The sequence below is a fragment of the Arvicanthis niloticus genome, chromosome 8 (assembly GCF_011762505.2).
Source record: "Arvicanthis niloticus isolate mArvNil1 chromosome 8, mArvNil1.pat.X, whole genome shotgun sequence".
Lineage (NCBI taxonomy): Eukaryota > Metazoa > Chordata > Mammalia > Rodentia > Muridae > Arvicanthis > Arvicanthis niloticus.
Window position 1 is genome coordinate 74910324 of NC_047665.1, and position 22834 is coordinate 74933157.

Consider the following 22834-nt stretch of genomic DNA (forward strand, 5'->3'; position numbering starts at 1 on the left):
CAAACATTAAAGAGTGTATGCAACAGACAATAAACATGTACTAAACACAGCATATTCCTCCACATTGTTCAACCTTCTGGGACAATAAGGTACCTCTTCCTAGTTAAGGCAGAGGCAGTGTTGTCTGACCATTATGATCTGATGGCTACCACCAACACCAAGGTAGAGTGCAAGATTCCTCTCCGTCCAGTGATATTTAAGGACCATGCAGACGACACAGCAGCTCATTTAAATGAGTGAGATCTGTGATGACAGCTCCATTATATAGCAGGTAGAAACTCTAAAGAACACTGATTTGCCCTGTGAACCAATTAATGTTGCTTAATTTGTAGACCTTAAAGACAACTAGGAATACATTGTTGAGAAATTTAGGTCTGGTTCGTTTTATGTGTGTTTTTAAAATAAGTATTTTGTATGATAAAATGTAAAATTAAAAGAATAAATTTGGTAGATGTTTTCCACTGTAAATCAGTGAGCTAATCAAATAACTGCAGCTGTAAGCCTATGCACATCACAACATTACCCCTTACCTTATACAAATGCCGAACGTGATTTTCCAAAAAAATCTTTGTTTCCGCATAAAGTCTTTCTCCAAGTGGTTCAGGATAGGCCACACATAAAGCATAGATATCTCTAGATAGATTATTAAGGTTCTTATAGTCAAACATGATATTTATACTTAGCATTAAAAAACGAAAACATTAAGCTGGGTGTTGTGGTACCCTAGAACCCTGGAACTTCTGCCTCTATCTCCCTAGTGCAGCATCAAGACCAAAGATGCAAAATCAAACTGAAAATATAAGGCTATTTAGGATGGAACCATGCATTTATACTTTAAATGAATAAAAAAGAACAGGACTGCAGAGACATTTGCTACTGCCAGGTCTTGAGTTGGGTTCCTAGCACCAACATGACAGTTCACGGCCATCTCTAACTCTAGCTCCAGATACCCTTTTCTGGTCGCTATGGGCAAAACGTATGTTATGTGCCACAAACACCTCTGTGTAAGATCACCATTCACTGTGCTACCTGTAGTATAAATAAACCGTTAGAAAACTAAATTATCTATCTAAAAGAATATAGTATGGGGGGACAGGAGAGGGATCAGCTGCTAACAAAATGCACTGCTCTGGCAGAGAATCAAAGTGCAGTTTCCAACAATTACTTTGGGAAGCTCCTAACTGATTTAAATTTCAGGAATCTAATGCTTCAGCCTCGGAAAGTGCTTACACATTGTGTAAAAATCCACATATATACACAATAATAAATCTTAAAAAACATATTATATTGGAACTACTTACTATCAATGTTACTTATTTTTTTTAAAGATTTATTTATTTTATGTATGTATGCCACTGCTCTCTTCAACACACCAGAAGAGGGCATCAGATCCCAAATAGGTGGTTGTGAGCCACCATGTGGTTGCTGGGAATTGAACTCAGGACCTCTGGAAGAGCAGTCAGTGCTCTTAACCCCCAAGCCATCTCTCCAGCCCAACAACTTAAAACTATAAAATATTAACCAATATTACAGAAAGCAAAGATAAAAATACTCATCACTTAAAAATTTAAACTTCCACTATGAAAAAACTGACAATATTTTGGTAAAGGGGACAAGTAAAAAGGCACTGATAGGGAACATGCTTCAAAATATGTTGAGCTTCTGAGTATAGCTTGTTATTTTCAGCTGTATTTCATTTATTTAAATCAGGGTCTTTATTTATTTTTGATTTATTTAAGTCAGGTCCTGGCTAGCCTAGAACATGATCTGCAACCAGACAGGCCAGGAACTCAGAGATCCACCTGCATTTGCTTCTTAGAGTATTAGGATTATTTAAAGGTGTGAACCACAATGCCCAGACACCCCCAAAAAGTTTAAATCAAGGTAGACAACTTGAAGAATGACAACTGAGAATTAATTGAGCCCTGGTCTCCACAGGACACACACACCTGTACACAATACACAGACATATACATACATACGAACACATGAATATATGATCAAATGACATAATAGTTACTTAAGGAATAATTTTCCAGGTAAGCCATCTATTTCAAAGTCACTTACAAGCCACTCCACTATTCCATAAAATACGGAACAAAATCTATTTTGTTGTTTAGATTCCTGCCCCCAAACAAATCAAATTGCTTTACAGAAAACCATCTAATAGATGAATCCAGCAGAATCTATATCATATAAATATACTGAGCTACAAAAACCAAACCAAAAAAAGCGGAATATTAAAATTCTGTGTTCAAGTCTGTGTCCTAATTATCACCGAAACCCCAGGAAGTTCATACAGACAGTAATTAGGATTAGAGAGATAGCGCCAAAGTTAAGAATGTTGAATGCTCTTCCAAGGACCTGAATTCAATTCCCACAACCCACATGGTAGCTCACATCTGTTCCAAGTGATATGATGCTCTCTTCTGGCTTCCACTAGTACCAGGCAGCACAAGTACACAGACTACATACATGCAAATCACCACAGCAGTAATACCCTGCTGATGACTTGACACTGTAAAAGCCTTTTAGAAACAGATCATCTTCTGAACAGTGTCTGGAACACAGGACACGAAACAAACGATTCTCACTGACAACTGCAAATATAACGAATTAAGTGGTTTCCTGTTAGTTTGAAGGGATTCCTCTATTGTATATTCAACTTAGCAATAAAAGTTCTGTCTTAGCCACTAGGCAAGAATTGCCTCTTTTCATCTACAAATTACTGTCCAGAAAAGGACACACTTGCAGAATAGTCGACTGATTATATCTGCCAAGACAGAGTAATCAGCCCTTAATAATTCTGCATCACTAGGTCTGTCAGATAATCCTGGGCCAGAAGGCTGAAGATCAGATGCTCCAACATTTTGTAGTATAGGGACTGTCCAGGTGTTCATCAGTCTCTATAAATTGGCTAAGTTTTAGAAGCTATGCTTTGTGCTTCCTATAATTTCAGTTAACTCAGTCATTCTGGATTTCTGACGGGATTGAAAACTTATAGTCTCATAGCCAATCCGGCTATTTACTTTGAGAGAAAAGATTTGAGAGGATGGTTTTCAGCTGAAATTCATTCTAAAGCCAAGAAAAAAAATAAGCCAGGTTCAGAACTAAGTCTTTTAGTTAGGAGAGATGACAGAGGTTCTGTTTAGTCAACAAAAAGATGGACTGGGTATTAGGTCTATCTTGCACTTTACTGACACAAATTGGTATAGTTATGCTCTAATTGTATTTTGAGAGAAAAGTTTTATTTTAACAGGGTGATATGTAGGAGGAGCTAAGGTGGAAGGAGTATGGAGAGGAAGAAGAGGAGTAAGGAGAGGAGAGGAGTAAGGAGAGAAGGAGAGGAGGAGCTAGGTGATAAGAGAAAAGGTGGGGGGACATGTCTCCGCCAGTCAAAGATAGTTGATATATCTAGGTTGGGTATTGGGTTACACTTCTGATTGATATTGAGCATCACCAAACTTATAAAGCCTTTGATAAACATTAAAAAAATATATATAAAAGCAAAAAGGAGAAGGGGGCATGGGATAGGGGTTTTCTAGGGAGAGAAAATGGGGAAAGAGGATGGCATCTGAAATGTAAATAAAATATCCAATAAAAAAAATTAAAAAACAAAACAAAAAACAAAACAAAACAAAACAAAAAAACAAAAATGGCTGGGCAGTGGTGGTGCATGCCTTTAATCCCAGCACTTGGGAGGCAGAGGCAGGCGGATTTCTGAGTTCTAGGCCAGCCTGGCCTACAGGGTGAGTTCCAGGATAGCCAGGGCTACACAGAGAAACCCTGTCTCGGAAAACAAAACAAAACAAACAAACAAATAAAACAAACAAAAAACAAATGAACAAACAAAAAAAATTCTGTCTTATGAAGTCAGTCTCTGAAGGACAGAAGTCCCACAAAACAAGTGCAGGAAGATTCTGGGCAGCACTAGTGTGCTCCTGCACATTCCTGCGTGCAATGCAGGCCAGAGCTGTATTCATATATAAAACTAACAACTTACACATGGAAACAACTAATTAGCACCACAGTCACATTTGCTATTTACCCTCTACATACAACACCATCATGGAGAGTTTGGGAAGTGTGTACTAAAGGCTCATATTTAAGTCTTGGCCACCAAGTGTTCAGTTTAGGAAATGGTGAAACCTTAAGTAAGAGGGCTCTAATGGAAGAAGTCAGAGGCTAGCTGTGCCCTGGAGACACTGGGATACTAATGCCTTCCTGTTTGCTTCCTAGCCACCATGAGATTCCTGTCACATGCTTCCACAAGCCTGTGAGTACCTTACCACCAGTCAAGGCAATGGGGACAAGTGACTGTAGATTAGACGCCCTAGGTTCATGGTCTGATGATGAGCTTTGTTAGAGTAACCAAAAGACTAACGCAGAGAAGTTTCATTCCCCTGCAGGCTTTTCTTGACTCATCTACCCATGGCCACATGCCACCTCTTCTCCATCCCTTTACCCCACTCCATCTCTTTCCACAGTATCTACTAAATCTTCCTAGAAGCACTGGCACTAGATTGCTGTGAAAGCCTGGCATGGTAACTCACATCTATAATAACAACACTTGTGAAACCCCCAAGAGTTTTAAAACAGCAAAGGCCAGGCTGCTTTGAACTTCTGAACCTCAAGCCAGACCCAACTAAATGTTGTCCTAATGAGAGTTACCTTGGCCATGATGTCTGTTCACAGTAGTAAAACCCTAAGACAGAAGTTGGTACTGGGAGTGGGGTATTGCTGTGATAGGCCTGACTCTGCTTTTGTTTGGAAGAATGTAGATTTGGGGACTTTAGATTTGGAACCCAGTGGAACACTTAAAGTAGGGCTTAATGGGCAATCCTAGTAGGAATATGGAAGACTCTGTTACTTAAGCAACTTAAGCTTATGAGACTAAAACTAGTATTCAACCTCATGGGGAGGGGAGCTAGTTGATAAGATTAGGGCAGAAAATTCTTTGCCCAGCCACTGAGTTATTGGGCTACTTTTAAAATAATAAAACTGTCTAGAGTTTTCCATCATGGGGCTAAGGATGGGCAGGAGGAGAACGAGGGCAGCTGGGGCAGCTGTTGGCAGTACAGCAAAGCTAACCTAGAGGGGCTGCTGGAGCGATTGCGGCTCTCCAGAAAAACTACCAGCTGGCCACTGGCAGAGCTGAGCAAGACCAGCAGAGGTTAGCAAAACTAGCCAGGAGCATGGGCAGAGTTCCCAAGAAGGTAGAAGCATGTTTTTAAAAATTACATGAAACACTGGGGTTACAACCATGCTCCACTATACTGGATTTGTTTTAATCACCTTAAAATATAAAATACATTCTTAGTTCTGGAGCAGAGCTTGCAAGTCAAATCTGTCTGCAGCCTGTTTCTTAAAATAAATCTGCTTACCCCCCAGACAGAGTTATTAATTTAACAGACTGGCAAGCCAAGGACAAGTAAGATTCTGCACAGAACCTTACCAACCTAAGACAGAAGTGCATTGCTTTTGATAATGCATATTCTACAACAGGTAAGAAAGGTATTCTTGTTAGAACAACCTAAGACAGGCTCAGCCTTGTTAATGAAATAAAAAGGGGGAGAGGCAGAGAGCTTTTAGGGCTGCTTGGCAAGAATCTGACATGAGCCAAGGACAAGGAAATAGGCTGCTTGTCAGGAATATGACATTGGCCAAGACATTAGGCTAGAACAAAGAAGTAATTTCAGGCAGGAATCTAATTATTAGGCTAGAACAAGGAAGTAGGCTTCAGACATAAAAATGATGTTGGGCTAGGACAGGGAAGTTGGCTCAGATATTTTGGTTATCCTGATAAGCTCTTAGAAACAGTGATCACAAGAGTGTTCCCGGAATTTTGTTTAATGCCTTGCTTGTTCTTTGACTAATTGTGTTTATTGTCTTGCTTGTTCCTTGACTATTTGCATCTATTGTATTGCTAGTCCCTCAACCTAGAACTGACCTTAATTTAATACTTACATGTAATTAAAATGGTATGAAAGCAAAAAGGAGGAGGGGGGATGGGATAAGAGGGTTCTAGGGAGGGGAAATGGGGAAAGGGGATGACATCTGAAATGTAAATAAATAAAATATCCAATTTAAAAAAAAAAAAGCTGGGCAGTGGTGGTGCACGCCTTTAATCCCAGCACTTGGGTGGCAGAGGCAAGGGGATTTCTGAATTCGAGGCCAGCCAGGTCTACAGAGTGAGTTCCAGGACAGCCAGAACTACACAGAGAAACCCTGTCTCGAAAAACACACACACACACACACACACACACACACACACAAAGAGTTGCCTTGGTCATGGTGTCTGTTCACAGCAGTAAAACCCTAACTAAGACACTATGTTACTATACTCCTGATGACCACAGTAGTGTCAGACTCATACTTAGTACTGGGGACTTGTTGAATGGAATGTTGTGAAAAACTGATTGCTACAAAATTGACAGAAATATATCCTAAAGCAGCTATGCCTAAGGTCCTAAACTTGTTTTCTTTCTTTAACAAAGTTTGATTTAGTGTTTCTATGGATTCCACCAAAGGATACGAGAAGCGGTCATTCCATGTTGCTCGTTCGACATATTCCAACATAACAACAGCTTTGATTGTAGTTAGGAGCTTGTTCCATGTCTCATCAAAATCCACTACTCTTGGTTTTAAAGACATTGTGCAAGTTTAGTGTTGAAACCTGTTAATTAAAAATAACAAGGTTAGCATGAATCCAAAAGGGATAGTTATGCTTTTAAAATACAACTTATTGGGACTAGAGCAGTGGATCTTAGCTTAAGAGTATGTACTACTCTTCCAGAGGACCAGAGTTAGATTCTCAGCACCAACATCAGATGGCTTACACAGCATGCAACTCCAGTTCCAAAGGGATCTCATGCCTCTGGCCTCCATGTGCACATACTCACAAACAAATACACACAAATAATAAAGTACTACATAATTTAATTGCATGATACATAAAAGGAGCAGAAACACAATGACCACAGGAACGTTTAATTTTAGCTATCACCTTTTTATAGTCATTCAAAAAAATTGTTGATGAACAGTATGTTGACTGAAAGATTGGTAAAATTCATTTAATATGTTATAGAAAAAATTGGGTTAACAACTAATTCTCATCATAAAAAGTATGCAAAGACATTGAATAAAAAGATTTTGACCATGAATTCTTTATTATATTCTTCATCTGAGGAATGATTTATATACAAGGAAAGTAAAACACTCCTAGAATGATTTTTTTTTTTGTTTTGTTTTGTTTTGTTTTGTTTTTTTGAGACAGGGTTTCTCTGTGTAGCCCTGGCTGTCCTGGAACTCACTCTGTAGACCAGGCTGGCCTAGAACTCAGAAATCCGCCTGCCTCTGCCTCCCAAGTGTAGAATGAATGTTTTAGAAAAAGATTTATATAAACAAACAGGAGAGGCTAGAGAAATGGCTCACCAGTTAAGAGCACTGGCTTTTCTTGCAGAGGACTCTGGGGTATAGTCCCCTCATGACTGCCTACTACCACATGTAACTCCATTTCAGGAGGATGTGATACCATCTTCTGGTATCCATGGCAGCAGCTGTGCTAATGGCATGCACATCTATATCCAGGCAAACACATAAAAAGATTTTAAGGATAAAAAAAATATGCAGGGAAAACTTTTTAAGGGTAGAATACAAAGTTCACATGAACTTAATTAATGTTAGGTTTGCTCAACAGAAAGCCTGAACCACTCCAGATCCTCAGGTTTCGTAAATAATACTATTACAATAAATACTGCTTCAGCATATATGATCAAGTGATGCTAAAAGATACTCTAGGACTGGCAAACAGGCTGCATCTATAAGTTACTTGCTTTCTAGAGCAAAAGACTACTAATGTTGCAGGAAATTGGCACAGGCTGAATCTTAAAAAAAAAAAAAAAAAAAAAATCCTAACAATAAATCAAGTAGGTCCTACTGTTCTTGCCACTTTCTGTGTAAGAAAGATGGAGAAACATCAGGTGGTATCAGGAGTCACAGCTAGGCCAGGTGGTCCTTTCTTTTAGCTCTTTATACAGCTTCACTCCCATTTTTAAAGAATGCCTCTCTCTTCCCAATCTAAGCTGTGAGAATTTATTTGGCCTACCGTGATTAAGGGATCAAAATGATGACGATTGTGATGATTTGTATATACTTTGCACAGGGAGTGGCACTATTAGAAGGTATGGCCTTGATGGAGTAGGTGTGTTACTCTGGGCGTGGGCTTAAGATCCTCATCCTAGTTGCCTGGAAGTCAGTCTTCTAGCAGCCTTCAGATGAAAGATGTAGAACTCTCAGCTCCACCTGCACAGTCCTTGTCTGGATGCTGCCATGCTCCCACCTTGATAATGGACTGAAACTCTGAACTTGTGGCCCCAATTAAATGCTGTCCTTTTAAGAATTGCCTTGGTCATTGTGTCTGTTCATAGCAGTAAAACCCTAACTAAGAGTGGTGGTGGTGGTGGTGATGATGATGATGATGACGACAATGATGATAATGATGATAATGATGGCAAAAACAGATGAATCCAAAATTCTTAACCATAGAATTTCAGACCTTGGATAATGAAGAGTCTCAGGGGTTTGTCTGAAACTGCTTGCATTCAAATGCTAAACTCTATACACCAAGATGGGTTGCTCCAAGACAAACGTATCCTCATGTATTCCAGCTTTTGTTGTATGAACCTTGCTCCCCAAGTTAACTGGTCAATAAAAAGCTAAAGCCTGTGACTGGACAGACAATACATAGAGGTAGATGGGTTTTCAGTTACCTGACTGGGAGTCACAGGTAAGATCGAGGAAGAGAAGAGAGGAGACAGAAGAGGATGCCACAACAACAGGAGATGGACCATGAGCATGTAGCAAGGAGAAACATCAAGTAATAGGAGACATATGGCTGAGATTATATTAGAATAGCTCCAAACCTGCCCAGTCTAGGCTTATAGCTTGTAAATGAGATGTTTGGATTGTATGTCTTTTATATAGGCTAGCTAGGATTTTTAATTCATTTTACAGAAGAGAGTTCAGTAGTTTAGAATGACTACTGTTTTTGAAAAGGACCCAAGTTCAGCTCCCCTGAGCTTTATATGCAGCTTATAACGACTTGTAACTCTGGCTCTGGGGGTTCAATGCACTGTTCCAAACTGTGAGCAGCAGCTCTCACATGCACACCACCAGACACATGTGAGCAGCAGCTCTCACATGCACACTACCAGACACATGTATAAATAAGTTGTTTTTTTTTTTTCCTTGAAAGATCTCAGAGTCTAATCAAAGATAACCTAAGCAAAAAGTTAACCAAGTCACTTGGGTACTTGTCACTCGGGTACTTGTGCACCATCTGATACGCCCCACTGCAGGCAGCAGTTCAGACTCACTCACAGCATGCGACAGCTTTCCTGAAGGGGCCTCAGGGAAGTCAGGCAGCTGGCTTTACAGCTTCCTCTGAGGGAGCTCTCTCTTGACACAGTAATCTAGTCACTTTTCTGCTCAGAGGTCACTTGACTGAGTCACAAGTTCTACCTTCATCCTTCCTGCTTCTCTACCTACCATCCCTCCTCCTCAACACTCTCCTCTGCAGGGCCCGGGCTCCTGTGAAATACAGCCTGCATCCACGTCCAGCTGCTGAGACTTTCTAGGGTGACTCCACTGAGTAAACACTCACATGAAGTACTTCGTTCTTCTTGCCATCTTTCTTTTAACCTTCCTGCTTAAACTTATGTGAAAATACTTAACAACTCTGCTTCTTAAAAAACCTTTCTTGGTAAGGGATGTACACCATGCCAGTAAATTGTTAGTCTGCCTTCATCTGTACAGCATCAGACTGAAACTTCCCTGACACTAATGATAACAATAGGTGTCAGTGTGTGATGGTGGTAATCCATGCTTGAAGGGATTAACAATTGTGGAAGCAAAGGTAAGAGAATCTCCATGTTTTCACCAACCTAGTGAAACATAAAGCACTAAACCAATAGAGATCATATAAAAATTTTTTTTTTTTTTTTTTTTAATTTTTCAAGACAGGGTTTCTCTGTGTAGTCCTGGCTGTCCTGGAACTCACTCTGTTGACCAGGCTGGCCTCGAACTCAGAAATCCGCCTGCCTCTGCCTCCCAAGTGCTGGGATTAAGGCATGAGCCACCACCGCCCGGCTGAGAGCATATAAAAATTATCTGTTTGACTGTTTATTCTCTGAAAACCTCAAAGAACACCTTTTTAAGTTGCTTCATTTTCTCCAAATCCTTTAAATAGCTTATTCGTGGGAAGACAGGGCAAAGACACAAAGCAGAAGCACCACCACTGTACTATTTCCTACCTCCGAGGCTACTGAACAGCTTTCAAATATGTGGGCTATGCACTTGCCTTGCACATGAAAGGCCCTGGGTTCAATCTCCAAAGATATACCACAATGCATCACTTAACAGTGATAGACTCCAAAGTACTTATTAGACTATTCCATAGTGTGAACATCACAGTATATACTCACACAAACTAAGAAGGCTATGATGTCACAGGGCAATATAATCTCCAAGAGACTATCACTGCATATCAATCCATCACTGGCTGAAACACAGTTTAAGTACATTTCTGTATGAGTTTCCATCCTTGTTCTTTTATAGAGACCACAATTCACTTCCCATTCTCAATCAGATTGTGTCCCATTGAATGCCTGCAAAATTCAATTTTTTTTAGCTTTCTTCTGAGTTTCATTCTCAATTTGGTGAGTTTTTTAACACATATAACCTGAGGCCCCGTGAATATCACAGGCCCTAAAACAACCTCTAGACCCAGATGTGGTGGCACATGCCTGTCTGTAATCCAAGCACTTGAGAGGGTGAGACAATAGACATCTGGGCTACATGATAAGTTTCAAGCCAGCTGTCATTACAATGTGAGACCCATTTTTTTTTTTTTTCTTTTTAAAATGTTTATTGATGTTTTGTCTGCATGAATGTCTGTGTGAGGGTGTTAGAAGCCCTGGAACTGGAGTTAAAGACAGGTGTGAGCTGCCATGTGGGTGCTGGGAATTGAACCCTGGTCCTCTGGAAGAGCAACCAATGGTCTTAACCTCTGAGTGATCTCTCCGGGCCCCTTGAGACCCATCTTAAAAAATAAAATTATGAACCCCAAATATTTCCAAATTATTAAGTCAGGTGTGATAGTCTATGCCTGTGATTCATCCATAATTACAGCACTGAAGAAGGTAAAAGGGGGCATTGTGAACTCTTGGCCACATAGTGTAGTCTTCAAAAAAAAAAAAAAAAAGAAAAACAAAAACAAAGCTACAAAATCAAGCTTAAAAAGCTAATCCTAAGTATGAAATTTTTATTTTACATTTGAAAATACTTCTAGACCAAAATTCCATTTATAGCACTATTTAAAATTACAACATACAAAAGTAGATCACATAAATATGGTTACCACTTGACCTGTCTAATCCTTTGTACATAATCAAGAAATATGAAAACAGTCTAAAATAAAATAAGGGCACAAAATGCTCAAAGACATTCATAAGGACAAAAATGTGCAGAAACCAAGGAAACTACTAACTGAAGAACAGTTAGAAGCAGTCCGCACTTCCACACACCACACTAAGTGAAACGAGAATAAAGTACTGAGGCTTACTACAGTATGGGTGAATCTCAACAGCATTCTGGCTGGGGAGCAGCCTAGCAGGTGAAGCCCTAGGTCAGTCCTTGGTACAGATACCAGCTAACATCACAGTAAGTGGTGCCTGTGTTGTTGTCAAGTGGTATCATTTCTATGGAATAAGAACAAGTATATCCACAGACACACACTAGACAGATATCAGAGAAGTCACAACAGGACTTGGGTTCTGATTACAAAGGGAATGAAACACCCCAGTTGTTGAGTCCAGCCTTATACAGATCCTAGAAGAAGCCACTGAATTAGTGAAGTATAATTTAATAATGCTTTCATATATTAAATGGATTACAGAAGGCTCACCAACCACCTATGAGCATTACCACAGCTATTATGTGAGGAAAGAGTATATCAACACATCATATAGAACATAAATCTGAAATTTGTCTCCTTTGTCCTTCCATGTTCCAGTCAGTGGTTGAATCCACTCCAGTTTAAGGGAATCGACTACCCTCTCTGGCCTCTCAGGCACACAGTTCCCATACATACTCATACATAGAACCTAAATAAACCTTACAACACAAAACTTTCTTTTAGAGCTCCCAGTATGCCTGAAATCACTGCAACAGAGGCTAAGGAAGATGTTTTGTCTCTAACTTAGGCTACAAAATGAGGCTCTTTCTCTCTCACAAAAACCAGGGGAAGGTGCTGGAGAAACATTTCACCATTATCTGCTCTTCCAGGGCTGCAGTTCAGTGCCCAGTGCCCAGGTCAGGCAGCTCACCACCACCTATAATTGCAGATCCAGGGGATCTGCAGGCATCTACACTCACATGCACACTCACTAACACACATGTACACATATTATAAACAATAAAAACGCAGGCTGGAGAGAGACAAGCTCAGCAGTTATTGGCTGTTCTTTAGTAGGTATGAGTTCAATTCCCAGAACCCACTTGAAGTGTAAATTCAGTTTGAGGGGCTCCAACACCTTCTGGCCCCTGTGGGCATCACATGCACATGGTGCACACACATACCTGGAGGCAAAACACCCATACACATTGCACTGGCTGGTTTTATGTGTCAACTTGACACAAGCTGGAGTCATCACAGAAAAAGGAGCCTCCCTTAAGGAAATGCCTCCATGAGATCCAGCTGTAAGACATTTTCTCAATTAGTGACCAAAGGTGGGAGAGCCCATTGTGGGTGGTGCCATCCCTTGGCTGGTAGCAAGCTGAGCAAGCCAGGGGAAGCAATCCAGTAATATCCTTCCATGACCTCTACATCAGCTCCTGCTTCCTGACCTGCTTGAGTTTCAGGCCTGACTTCCTTTGGTGATGAACAGCAACATGAAAGTGTAAGCTGAATAAACCCTTTCCTCCCCAACTTGCTTCTTGGCCATGCATGATGTTTTGTGCAGGAGTAGACACTCTGACTAAGATACACATTAAACAATAAGTAAATCTTTTTTAAAAAATTAAAACTATCCAGGCATAGTGAATAGCCCAGGCCATGAGAGATAGAGGCAAGTGATCTGTGAGTTGAATGTCAGCCTGGTCTACATAGTAAATTCCTGGACAGTCAGGGCTATACAATGAGACCATATCTTGAAAAACAAAAACCAAAACAACAAACCAGAAAATAATAAATAAATGGTCCTAACATTTTCCAATAAAAATAACAAAATGCAATCCAACATACCAAGCTATAAAAAGAAATTTAACTAAGGATTTAACTCTGTGGTAGAATACTTCCCTTCCAAACCCAAGGTCCTTGGTGCCATCCTCAGTAACAGACACACACAGATACAGAGACACCGATTTTCAACCAAAGGGACACTTAGCAGCTTAACAGCTTTCATTATAGAATCATTAATTGAGATAGTAACAACCTTATATCAACCACATCTACTTCAAATATTGTTACTATATACATACATATGTGCATGTACGTGTATATGCATGCACATATTATATGTGTGCATATCTATATGTATATATGTATATCTACATATATCTATATGTAGATATGCACACATATAATAGCTCTTAATATATATTACTCTCTTAATTCTTCAAATAAGCTTTATGTGGATACTACTATTCTCTCCATTTTAAAGGAAATTTTGACTTGGTGAGTCTTGGCACTTGGAAGGTAGAGGGAGGCTTAGGAATTCAAGGCCATCCTTAGCTATTATGTGATTGAGGACAACCTAGCCTCTGTGAGTCCATGTTTTCCAACACCAGAAATAATTCCTCCGAGCCCCATACTCTCCACACTAGGGAATTCTTTCTCACTACTTCTTTTAAAACTTTATATGTGCTGTGCTAAAGAACCAATAAATACTAAAAAAATAAAAATAAACAAACAGACTTGGCTGGGCATGTAATTCTGTCAGCAGTAACACACTTGTCTGGCATAGCGGCCCTGTTAAGTTCAATCCAAGGCTGTCTACAAAAAAAAAAAAAAAAAAAGATAAAGAGCCTAGCATTTACACATATTAGCAAACAAAACTTGAATCACTAATATCCGGTCTTTCCTGTGGTCTTATGTTTTCACAGTCCCCTCCATTTGCCACTTACAGAACTGGAAATGGTGGTGCATGCCTGAGGTCTTACCTAGTTTGGGAGGCAGAGGGAGGTGGACTGCCAAGAGTTCGAGGCCAGTCTGCTCTACATAGTGAATCCCAGACAGGGCTCTTAAGTAAAACTCCATCTACAAGAGACAGCGCGCTCTCGCGCTCTCTCTCTCTCTCTCTCTCTCTCTCTCTCTCTCTCTCTCTCTCTCTCTCTCTCTCTCTTTCTCTCTCTCTCTCTCTGATAATAGAGAATCTAAGCCTGGCTAAGGTTTTGAACTGGTGAGTTGGGTCAGAGCAGAGGGCAAAGAGACTTGTCTCCAAGCCCAACAAACAGTGTGAGTTCAATTCCTGGATTGCCACATGATGGAAAGAAGTGACTCAAGGTGTCCTCTTACTGCCTCCACAAAGGCATTCTGACACATAACACACACGTGAATACACATAAGCAAACGTAGTTGTTATAAAAAGAAAAAGCACTGGTCTCAGAAATGAGCTAAATGGTGATTTATAAGCAATCCTCTCAATAGGCTGCTGGGCCCATTGTAACCCCCCAGTGTAACCCTACCTATCTGATTCTGCTGATCATCTAAAAGCATACATTTACAAGTCCATATCAAAGGCACTGTACAGAGCTGAGGTGGTCTCTGGTCTTCTCTGAAATCTTGTTTTCCTAGCCTCTCATTCATCTTTTAAAAAGACAAAACTAGTGGTGGCGCATGCCTTTAATCCCAGCACTTGGGAGGCAGAGGCAGGCGGATTTCTGAGTTTGAGGCCAGCCTGGTCTACAGAGTGAGTTCCAGGATAGCCAGGGCTACACAGAGAAACCGTGTCTCGAAAAACCAAAAAAAAAAAAACCAAAAAAAAAAAAACCAAACCAAAACTATACTACTGCTGAAATTAGTATGCCTTCTAACTTTTTCTTACTTTATCCCTGTATTTTCTATTTAAAATTTTGCTGGGTCTAGAAAAATGGTTCAGCAATTGAGGACACATGTTGCTTTTGTAAAAAACATGAGTTCAATTCCCAGCATCCAGAGGGTGGTTCACAACCATTTGTAAACCTAGTTCCAGGGGATCCAACAGGCATGCACGTGGTACACATTCATGCATACAGGCAAAACATTCATACACATAAAGTAAAAACAAGTAAATCAAACAAAAAGGAGCAGGGCCTCAGACTAGTTCCCAGCCACCAACGTTGAGTGGCTGACACTGCCTGAGACTATCTAACTCAGCAGATACACTGAGAGCAAGGCCTTTTTCCTCTACGGCAACAGAAAACACGCAAACTCAAATTGGAAGAGATTCTACAAAATAGCTGACTGCATTTATCACATACAAGCTTGAAGGTCAAAAAAGAAAAACTCGCCGGGCAGTGGTGTCCCATGTCTTTAATCCCAGCACTTGGGAGGCAGAGGCAGGTGGATTTCTGAGTTCGAGGCCAGCCTGGTCTACAGAGTGAGTTCCAGGACAGCTAGAGCTACACAGAGAAACCCTGTCTCGAAAAACCAAAAAACAAAAAACAAAAAAAGAGAAAAACTCTCACTGAGAAGACTCAACCAAACATAATGCTCGATCTTAGATGAAACCCTGAAATAAGAGTAAGGGTATAAGTGGAAAACTGAAAATTCAAAATGCATGCTTATTTACTAGTATTGTACCAATGTTATCTCTTGGTCTTGACAGTGCTGGAAAACCAAATCCAGAAATTAAAACAGATAAAAACTACTGTACCACTGGGTAAGGGAAGGGGAGGGGGAGAGAGTCAGTCTAGCTATGTGGCCTGGGAACAGTCATTTGAACTTGAAGTGATTCTCCTGTCTTAACTCCCTAGTGTAGAACATCACACCAATCGTTGGACCTGGGTCAGGTAAATTATTGAATAATAGAAAATGCTGGTTAATGAGAATACTTGAGCCTCTTATTTTTCCAAGTGTTCTGTTTGTCTAAAATTGTTTCAAATTTTTTAAAAATGTAAGTAGCCTATAATACTTTCTTTCAAACAAAATTTATAAATACGAGTTGAGCATCTCCTTCCATGAAATGCAACTTATACTAAATTAATAAATTCAAAACTACTGGGCTGTAAGCAGCTGATCCATTCAGAGATCCAGGCCTTAGCAAGCACTTCCCACCACCACATACCCAGATTTTTAAAAAAGCATACCTTAGAACAAAGACTTTACTGAGTTAATAGATATTTATTAAATATTTAGTGTATTCTAGACTGCCAAAGGATGTTGGAGATATAACTAAGCTTAAGCTTATAGTAGATTAGAGAAATAAAAAATAATAAGCTGTCAACCGGTTTTTATGAAAAATTCTGACATGTTAATGAGGCTATAATTTAATGACTAACAATGGTTAACACTAAATGTTTAAGTCTATTAAAGAAAATCCTTTGATTAATTGAAACCTTCAAATTGGTTATTAACACCTGCACATTTAGAATTTTAAGCACAAGACATAACACATTTAATGTCTTATAGTCACTGGTGTCTAATGCTTCAAAAAGTACTACTTTCTCAAAGATTGTTTCTCCGAGCTAGAAATTGACTCTTTAATCTCCTGTATAAAACAAGAGAGACAAAGATAATAGCAGTAACAACAAGAATTCCATGTGGACTAGTTTTTAGTTAAGAACCATCTTGAGCGTGGGATGAAGCTTGGTTGGTAAGAGTGATTGCCTGGCCATTGGTTATAAGATCATGTGTGGTGGCACTTAAGATGCTGAGTTTGAGGCCAGCCTTAACTACACATGACCGTGGAAGGGGAGAGGATAGAAAGAATGAGCAGCCTCATTTTTTTTTTTTTTACAGAAATATCTAAGACAACTAACTGAAAGTTCAAAGTGTGAGAACTTTGCAAGCATGTGTTTGCACACAGCTGGTAACCCAGTCACTGCAGAGGCTGAGTAGAGGAGGAGCATGAGTGTGAGGCTAGGCAAAGATTCAGAATGAATTCTAGGCTAGCCTGGGCTATGCAGCAAGACCAGGTCTCAAACTGAAAGATAAACATAGTTTAAAACAAGAAACTTCTGTCTCCCCTCTAAAATCTAGCCGAGAGAATTCAAAGTAGTAAACAACATTCCAAGACACAAAGCACAACCACAGACACCAGGTATAGCAGAGCACTCAGTAATTCTACTTCAGAAATGGAAGCCAGGCAGGCAAGAGTTCAAGGTTACTGTCCATTTCATAGTAAGTTCCAGATCAGGTTATGCTAGAAGAAGCCAATTTTCAAAACACCAAAGAAAACTTAAGAATCTTAGGTGGGCACTGTGGAACTCGCCTCTTATCTAAGGACTTGATGGGAAGAGGCAAGCAGATCTCTGAGTCTGAAGACAGCCTGGTCTTTGTAGTGAATTCCAGGACAGCCAGGGCTATGCAGAGACACCCTGTCTCAAAAAACCCAAAAATCTCAGCAGTGGTAATTGTCTTAAGACTCCATGTTCTGATATCCCAGTAAGTCTGTTCCAATTAAAAGTTAAATATAAAGGAGTGACATCAAATATATCTAATACTTTTTTTTTTTTGAGGTAAGGTTTTATGTAGTTCAGATCCCTGAATTTCTATCCAGTCTCCACCTCCCCCATGCTGGGATTATAGACAGGCCTGCCTAGCAGTGTTAGCGATCCAACTCAGGTCTGCATGCACAGTAGGCAAACAGGCTACCAAGCACATCTCCAGCCTGGATGTTTCAAAACATAAGAATTATGCTAATTTCTTCAGTTTAACATGATATATTAGTAAGATTTAAATCACTCTGAACAGGCTATCTAATGAGAATGAATTCAGGCCCGGGTGGTGGTGCACAGCCTTTAACCCCAGAACTAGGCAGACTAAAGCAGGTAGTTCCTTGAGAGTTCCATGCCAGTCAGGGCTACACAGTGAGACCTTGCCTGGGGAAAAAAGAAAGAAAAGAAAAAGAGAAAGAAAAGGAAAAAAAAAAAAAAAAAAAAAAAACCTCAAAGGACAATCAAAAACCAGCCATACACCTCAAGCACCAATCTCTTGCAACTTCCAAATTTTTAAACAGGCCTCATTTAAGTGTACCACTAAATTAATTCCCAACTTCCAACATTCCAACTTCCTGCTCTTGTCTTCTGTGCAGTACTTGGGAATAGGGAAATAGAAGTGAGGACCTCATGCCACTTTAGTAGTAAGATATATCCCCACCCCTCCTTACTATCTGTTTATTCTTGTTTCTTTTTCTTTCTTTTTTTTTTTTTTTTCAAGACAGGGTTTCTCTGTGTAGCCCTGGCTGTCCTGGAACTCACTCTGTAGACCAGGCTGGCCTCAAACTCAGAAATCCGCCTGCCTCTGCCTCCCAAGTGCTGGGATTAAAGGTGTGGGCCGCCACCGCCCTGCTTGGAGACAGGGTTTCTCTGTGTAGCTCAGGCTGTCATTGAACTTACTCTGTAGACCAGGCTGGCCTTGAACTAAGATCAAGAGAGATCTGCCGACCTCTGCCTTCCCAAGTGCATGTGCCACCACTGCCCGGCTTCTTTTTTTTTTTTTTTTTTAACTTTAAAACCTTAGGCATGCTAAATTCCAGTTGCTTTGGAACTTTACTGTACCCTCCGCAGGTCCTGAATTTGTCCTTCCACTTAAGCCTCTGAAGTAGCTAGAATGACTCACAGGCCTGAGCTACCAGGCCTGGCATTTCCCTCAATTTTACCTTACCAGTTAAGTCTTTATACTACTAAGTTCCAGCCAGGACTTGATCCTGTGATGAACTTACTGTAACAGATAGCACACATAAAAGAAGCCATCCCTTTTAATTACAACCAAATATTTCCTGGCACACATGAAGAAATGGCAGGCAAGGGGGAAAAGTATAAGTTTCTTGAAAATAAAGAAACATTCTGGGCCGGGCGGTGGTGGCGCACGCCTTTAATCCCAGCACTTGGGAGGCAGAGGCAGGTGGATTTCTGAGTTCGAGGCTAGCCTGGTCTACAGAGTGAGTTCCAGGACAGCCAGGGCTACACAGGAAAACCCTGTCTCGAAAAAACAAAAAACAAAAAACAAAAAACAAACAAAAAAAAAGAAACATTCTTCAAAGAGCATACATCTGAGCCTACAATGTATATGCACCAATAATCCCTGTACTTTCAGAAATACCCAAGAGTAAAAGCCAGCCTGAGCTACACAGCACATGTGGCAGTAAAAGCCAGCCTGAGCTACACAGCACATGTGGCAGTAAAAGCCAGCCTGAGCTACACAGCACATGTGGCAGGCCTAGGTGAACTACGCACACACTCCATGAGGGCAAAGATGAGATCAGAAACGCTGCTGTTCCCTACAGGCTTCTCCACGTCCCCTCATCTTTCTTTTGATGTCCTTATCCCTGTTTGTAACTTTTAAAATACTATCAAAGTATCCAAGTAAGGTGTGCTACCATTTCTACACAGCGTGCGCCACCACCGCCCGGCTTCCAGGAGCTTTTCATTTGCATTTCTTCCAGAGTTTCTTCAGAACTTTCAGACCTGTTCATTTTTCCTCTTCAAATATGTCAAAGGTCACTTCAGAGGGACCTTTTTAAAGCATAGTGTCCAAAACAATTTTCCCAATCATTAGAACTCCTTATTTTCTTCCTATCTATGTCTTGCCATCTCAGCTAGAATTGAAGCTTTAAGAAAGCAGAGATTTAGGCAGACAGTACTGATACATGCCTTTAATACCAACACTCACCAGTACTCAGGAGGCAAGAGACAACTGAATCTCTGAGTTCCAGGCCAGTCTAGTATACAGAGTGAGTTCCAGTACAGCCAGAGTTGTTACACAGAGAAGCCCTGTCTTGAAACCAAAACCAAAACCAAAACCAAAAAAAAAAAAAGCCGGGCGGTGGTGGCTCACACCTTTAATCCCAGCACTTGGGAGGCAGAGGCAGGCGGATTTCTGAGTTCAAGGCCAGCCTGGTCTACAGAGTGAGTTCCAGGACAGCCAGGACTACACAGAGAAACCCTGTCTCAAAAAACAAAACAAAACAAAACAAAACAAAACAAAACAAAACAAAACAAGAAAGAAAGAAAGAAAGAAAGAAGGAAAGCAAGCAAGCAAGCAAGCAGGGCCTGATGGCACCCATCTGTAACTCCAGCACCTATTGAGGTAGGATTCCCAAGAATGTGAGGTTAGGTGGGCTACACAGTACCAGACTAATAAGGGTTATACAGCAAAACAGTTAAGAGAGTTGGGTGTGATACCACATGCTTTTAATCCCAGTACTAGGGTGGCAGAGGCAGAGGCAGGTGGATGTCTTGGAGTTTGAGGCCACTCTGGTATACACAGTGAATCCCATACAGGGCTTCATAATAAAGACCCTGTCTCAAAACACAAAACAACCCCCACCCCCAAACACAAAACCTTCCCACAAGTCACAAATGGGAGGGGTAATAACTCTAAAAACTATACACTAATGTTAATTCATTTGCAACTCCTTGGAAAGAAACTTCCAAATACTATATATGGGCAAAAGAGCCAAAGTTAAGCTAGTTAGATCACCTTTGGGTCTTAGAATGACACGAGATAAGAGAAATAAAGCCATTTCCCATATTGTGTTGTGAATGTGGGTTTGAGGTAAGTTCTAGGGCAAGAATATTTTCTATTGAAAAGTCAATAAGCGATACACACACACACACACACACAAACAAACACACACACACACACACACTTTTTTTGTTTTTGTTTTTTGCAGAAGGCGATGGAGTTGAACCCTGGGCTTGCATGCTAATCAAAGTGTTGTAGCACTGAGCTACATCTGCAACTCAGTAGTTTATGTCTTATCTTCAAACTGAAACTTAGAGGCTACTGCCATCCTCCAATAATAGTAACCAGGGAGGACGGGGATAACTTATAATAACAATGCAAATTCAAAAGATGTTCTACTTGCACGCACGTAATGGTAGGGAAGGGTTTAGACTCTAGTATGTAAACATGTGCTGGAGAGAACGTGAAGCTCTTATTTCAACAGCCCATAAGTGTTGAGGCAAGAGGTGTAGCATGCACATAGAATACTCCTCCCCAAAGCTATCAATCTTCACTGTCTGCGGAAACAAAAGTGAAAATACTCGTGGCTAGGATGTATGAGATTGATGCCACCCCCTTCTACAGAGACTTTGGTCTCCGTGTGCGCACGTAAATGTAAGCAGGAGAGCACACTCTCACCTTCCCTCCTTAGGAGGAAAATGAGGCCGAGGGAGGGGCGGTCGGCAGTAGATCGGGGAGGCCCGAGACCTGGTCCAGGGGTTGCCTGGCTTAAGGGTCAGTAGTCTGGGGGATCGGAGGTCACTCGCAGGACACCATCTTGCCAGGCCTCCAGCTCTCAGCCCGCTCCCCTCCGCCAGGTCGCCCCATCCCCGCCACCCATTCGCCGGGAAGGGAAGTTTCCCTGCACCCGCAGCCCGGCTCCCCAGCTTTCAACGGGGTTACCTTCTGCAAAAGCAGGGCGAGGGCAGGGGCCCGGGGAGGGAGGCAACCCGCAGGCGTGAAGGACGAAGCCCCCGGCTCGGAGGGTGGGCGGCGGCGGCTGTCAGCTCGCGTTCCCCGGCTCACAGCGCTGCCATTACTGTGCGCCGAGGCCGCCTCCCCGGCCGGCCACCGCCACCGCCCCAGGGCCACGGGGGTGCTCGGAGCAAGACGCCGCCACTCACCTGCTCCCGAGGGAGCCTTGCAGACAAGGCCGCTGCGGCGAGGAGCGACGAGGTCAAGGCTGGAGGACGAGCAGGTGGCTGGCTCCGGGAGACAGTCGTCCTCGGGGCTCCGGGCTTTGCCCGACACACGCCCTCCGCTCCGCTCTCTCAGCCTCTTGCACTCACACACCCGCAGGATGCAATGGTCCAGTCCAGGTTACGGCAAGCGCGGGGAGCCATCCTTCGAGAATCGCGAAGCCCTTGCAATCAATTGACAAAGTAATTCATCGTCCAGCATATTTGTCAATGAGGCAATCGCAGTTCCCTGAGCTCAAAGGGATGCAGTACCCAAATTTGAAAACTATTGTTATCCAAATCACACTAGAGGGGGGAGTTTCTCTGTTTTATTTGTATGTGGTTTTGTGGTTTTGAGACAGTGTCTAGCAGGCCTGGCTTTAACAGCCCTGGCTGGCACTGAACTAGCAATCCTCCTGCTTCAGCCTCCCCAGTAAACCACCATGCCTGTTTCTTATTTTTACATTCAGACAAATTCAAAGACCTAAATATCTCTTGACAACACTGATAGTTAAACTCCCCCTTTAAAAGGACAGTGTTAATAAAAGCAGGTGATAGGTACATATCACCACTTCATACAGAATCACAAGAAAAAAGCAAGCAAGCAAACAAACACACGTCTCTGTTATTTAATTATCTTTCCAACAGAGAAGACTTTATCTTCCGGGCTTCTTCCAAACGGCGCCAATCCTTTAAAGTCCACTTAGAACTCCATCTTCGTGCTGGTATGTTGCTTTCACCTAGTAATTCCAGTATTTAGGAGGCCGAGACATTAGGATAGGAAGTCCAGCCCCTCCTCCTCTATGGTGAGACCCTGTCTCAAAATAAAATTCTATTCCCAGACGTAATAAAATCTACTAATCTCTTTTCTCTTGGCACTTGAATTTGTAGGGTTTGGTTTTGTTTTTGGTTCTTTTTGTTGTTGTTGTTGTTGTTTTGTTTGTTTGTT

The 22834-nt window shown here is 41.3% G+C and overlaps 1 protein-coding gene across 2 annotated transcripts in view; it reads right to left on the minus strand.

Moving 5' to 3' along the window:
* Cul2 (cullin 2) overlaps positions 1 to 22014 on the minus strand; it is a 46554-nt gene extending 24540 nt beyond the window's left edge. The window contains exons 1-3 of one of the 2 annotated variants that reach the window (XM_034510326.2): positions 21832 to 22014; positions 6536 to 6676; positions 531 to 633 (exon numbers count right to left, since the gene is read on the minus strand). In XM_034510326.2, coding sequence (XP_034366217.1) covers positions 531 to 633; positions 6536 to 6654 — 222 coding nt within the window. In that variant the 5' untranslated portion in view covers positions 6655 to 6676; positions 21832 to 22014. Of the gene's footprint in view, positions 1 to 530; positions 634 to 6535; positions 6677 to 21610; positions 21800 to 21831 lie in introns of those variants that run through there. The other variant, XM_034510325.2, reaches the window with a different exon arrangement.
* Positions 22015 to 22834: the final 820 nt, after the last annotated feature.